Here is a 3,006-nt window from a genome sequence, read left to right as displayed (position 1 = left end):
AAATTTCGTCAAAAATAAGTCGGAAAATTAAGTCGAGAATGGTGTTATTTTCAGCTTTTTCACATCTTTAAGCAAGTTTTTAGATTAAAATCTCAGTTTTTTAAAGAGATTTGGGTAAAACAGGCCGAAAAATGAACAAATTAGGTCGAAAATGACATTATTTTTGCCCTTTCAAGCTGAATTAGGCGGAAAATAAGCGCATTTTTGAAACTCCACTCTAATATCTTTTTGAGTCGTAATAATCTAGTGTAAATAGATTTTTGTGAGCTGAGATCTTATGTATTTTTTTGAGTTGGAGTCACTGTTTCCAGGTTGACTTTTTGCTGGATTTTATCCAGTTGTACCAACCTTCGACCGAAATCCTCTGTAACATCAATTCGAGTTACTTGAGCCGAATAATGGACCTGAATACACCTCTGGACCGAATAAAAAAACTTCTCGATAGTTTACCCTTCGAGCACGCCATCGACATGTGCCACAACTTACTCACAATTCTCCGAAACTTGGAATATTTACAATTCGTTGCCGATTATTTAAACACCAACGTTTCAGACGATTTATTCCTGAAAAATGTCCAAATCAGTCTGAAAATGCTATCGGTTTTCGCGCCTCTGGAACAAGACCAACTTTTCTGTCTCCTAAACGAGCCTTTGAGCATCCTCGAAGTGCTCCTAATGAACACAAAACTGGACAAACTTGCTGCCATTTTGCACTTGCTCAACACACAACACAATCTGAGTGACTTCACCGATGTCATAACTACTGAAAAAATTGACGAGCTTTTGCGGAAATACGCCGAAAAGAGTTTAGATTTCCGGGTTATCACACACCCAAATCCGGGCTTGTTTAAAACACCGGAACCGAAATTATTACAGTCGTTGGATTCGCTTAGTTTGATGTCGGATAAGCGCCAGTTTGTGGTCCCCGAAAACGTGCCAACGAAGGAGGAGTGGGTGCAAAACGACGAAGTCGTCGAGTGCATGTGTTGCCACCAGGTGGCTTTTTCCATGTTCAATCGCCGCCACCACTGTCGGAGGTGTGGCCGTGTGGTGTGCTACAATTGCTCATTGAAGAGGATGTTCGTCCCCAGCTATGGCGATATTTTAGTGAGGGTTTGTTCCGATTGTTATAATCAAACAATTGGCGAGAAAAACGACAGCAATTCGGAGAAAAGTCGCTCTTTTATCCAGGAATATTGGCTCTTGAACGACGACCCCGAACATAATAAAATCATAAGAGAGGAGTTCTCCTACGAACACGCCCCTAGCACATCGCTGTGCTTCTCAATCCTGAGATATCATTCCAAAAGCGTCGAATATCCGAAGTAATAAAAAATCAAGTCTCGAGAGGGATTTTAAATGATTTTTTCAGGTTTTTATTGGAGCAATGCGAAGTTATGTTGAAGTTATTGCAACCGAATCAAGAAGTGGCCCAAGAAATCGACTATCTCCTCGTTATCAAAATGCTAAAGTATGGTAAAATCCCCAAGTGTAGAAATCTACTTTACCGATTCTAGATCACTCGCAACTGCGGCTAAAATGGTCTCGGCGGAAAATATGCTCCAATCGGGAGCTTCCATGGCCGACCGGATTCTCTATCAAACTGAACTTTTAGCTCTATTGGCCGAACGCGGGTGTTTGAGTCTCATGCCCAGTCAAAATATCTATGTCGATGCTAATGTTTTGCGACGATTGCGCGATAAACTGCTCCAGAGGGAGCAGTGGAACCTGGCCCTGGAGGTTTCCACCAAAGCGGGCCTTGACAATACCGGTAATTACCCGAAAAAGGCACTTTTGTTTGTGTTATAATGTGTTAAAATTTATTTGAATTAACAACACGAACCACGGAGCGGCGAGTGGAGAACAAAGGTTTACATGAATGGCCTGTAACAAGTCTATTTTGCGCTATTTTTAAAGAAAAATTAAGAAAATTTTGAAAATAGGGAATTTTGCTTTATTAAGATATTGGTAGACCGATTTTTGTTTTTTTTTTTGTGAAAACCTAATTTGTGCAAAAGTTAAATTTCTTCAAAGTCACAAAAAACAATACGTGTTTCTAATGTAACAATTGGAAAAGTGTCGCCTAAATTAAGTTTGACTTGGAAAAACCGATCAAGATATTTTACATTAGAAACACGTGTTTTTCTTTGTTTTTCATGTGTAACTTTGAAAAATTTTAACTTTTGCACAAATTAGTTTCCAGGTTTTTTTTTTTTAAATTGCATCAGAAAACTAAAGGAAAAGAAGTTTTTTAACGTAAAATGCCACGAGGATTGCGAATTTGATCACTTTGAGATGTAGACTAATATTTGTTTTTTTTTTCAAACTGAATTTGATGCAAAACCTCTGTAATTTTACCTAAAAAATTGCATAAGAAAATCAAAGAAAAATAAGTGTTTCTAACGTAAAATGACAAGAAGACTACGAATCTAATCTCGTATTTAAAAAAAAAAGATCAGTTTTTCAGTGAGATAGAGACCGATTTTTGTTTTTTTTTTGTCAAACTTAATTCGCAATTTTTTTTTAATTTCCTTCAAAATTGCATAAGAAAAATAACTGTTTGTAATGTAAAATGTCACAAAAACGCCAAATCTGTGCTTAAAATTTAAATGCATGGATTAGCTTGAGATTTTTCATCGGTTTTTCCAAGTCGAACTTTCACTTTCAATTTTCTGAACAATTTCACAAAAAAATCAAAGGAAAATAAGTGTTTTTAAGGCGAAATGACAGGAGGATTGTCAGTGTGTAGTCAGATTTTGTAAAAACTGTTAAATTTTTGAGAAATAGACTGATTTTTTTGTCAAACCTAATTTAAACCAAACCTTTCCAATTTTCTTAAAAATTGCGTAAGAAAATCATAGAAAAAGAAGTGCTTTTAACGTAAGATGATACAAGGATTACGAATTTGTACTCAGATTTGGTAAAAAAAATATCAGTTTTTGAGATATAGACCGGTTTTTTTTCAAGTTTAATTTGTGCAAAACTGTTTTAATTTTCTCAAAATTTT

General features: G+C 36.1%; 1 protein-coding gene across 1 annotated transcript in view; it reads left to right on the top strand.

The window, feature by feature from the left end:
* Window positions 1-3,006, top strand: part of LOC123010980 (zinc finger FYVE domain-containing protein 26) — a 22,871-nt gene that overhangs the window by 9,405 nt on the left and 10,460 nt on the right. The window contains exons 5-7 of the mRNA XM_044408213.1: window positions 312-1,324; window positions 1,372-1,470; window positions 1,517-1,770. Coding sequence (XP_044264148.1) covers window positions 312-1,324; window positions 1,372-1,470; window positions 1,517-1,770 — 1,366 coding nt within the window. The remainder of the gene's footprint in view (window positions 1-311; window positions 1,325-1,371; window positions 1,471-1,516; window positions 1,771-3,006) is intronic.

Source organism: Tribolium madens, unplaced genomic scaffold, assembly GCF_015345945.1.
Source record: "Tribolium madens isolate multiple individuals breed KSU strain unplaced genomic scaffold, Tmad_KSU_1.1 Scaffold_91;HRSCAF=231;Tcas5.2_LG7, whole genome shotgun sequence".
NCBI classification, from domain to species: domain Eukaryota; kingdom Metazoa; phylum Arthropoda; class Insecta; order Coleoptera; family Tenebrionidae; genus Tribolium; species Tribolium madens.
Note: the sequence above shows the minus strand (reverse complement) of the source record. Positions and strands in the feature narration are given on the sequence as shown.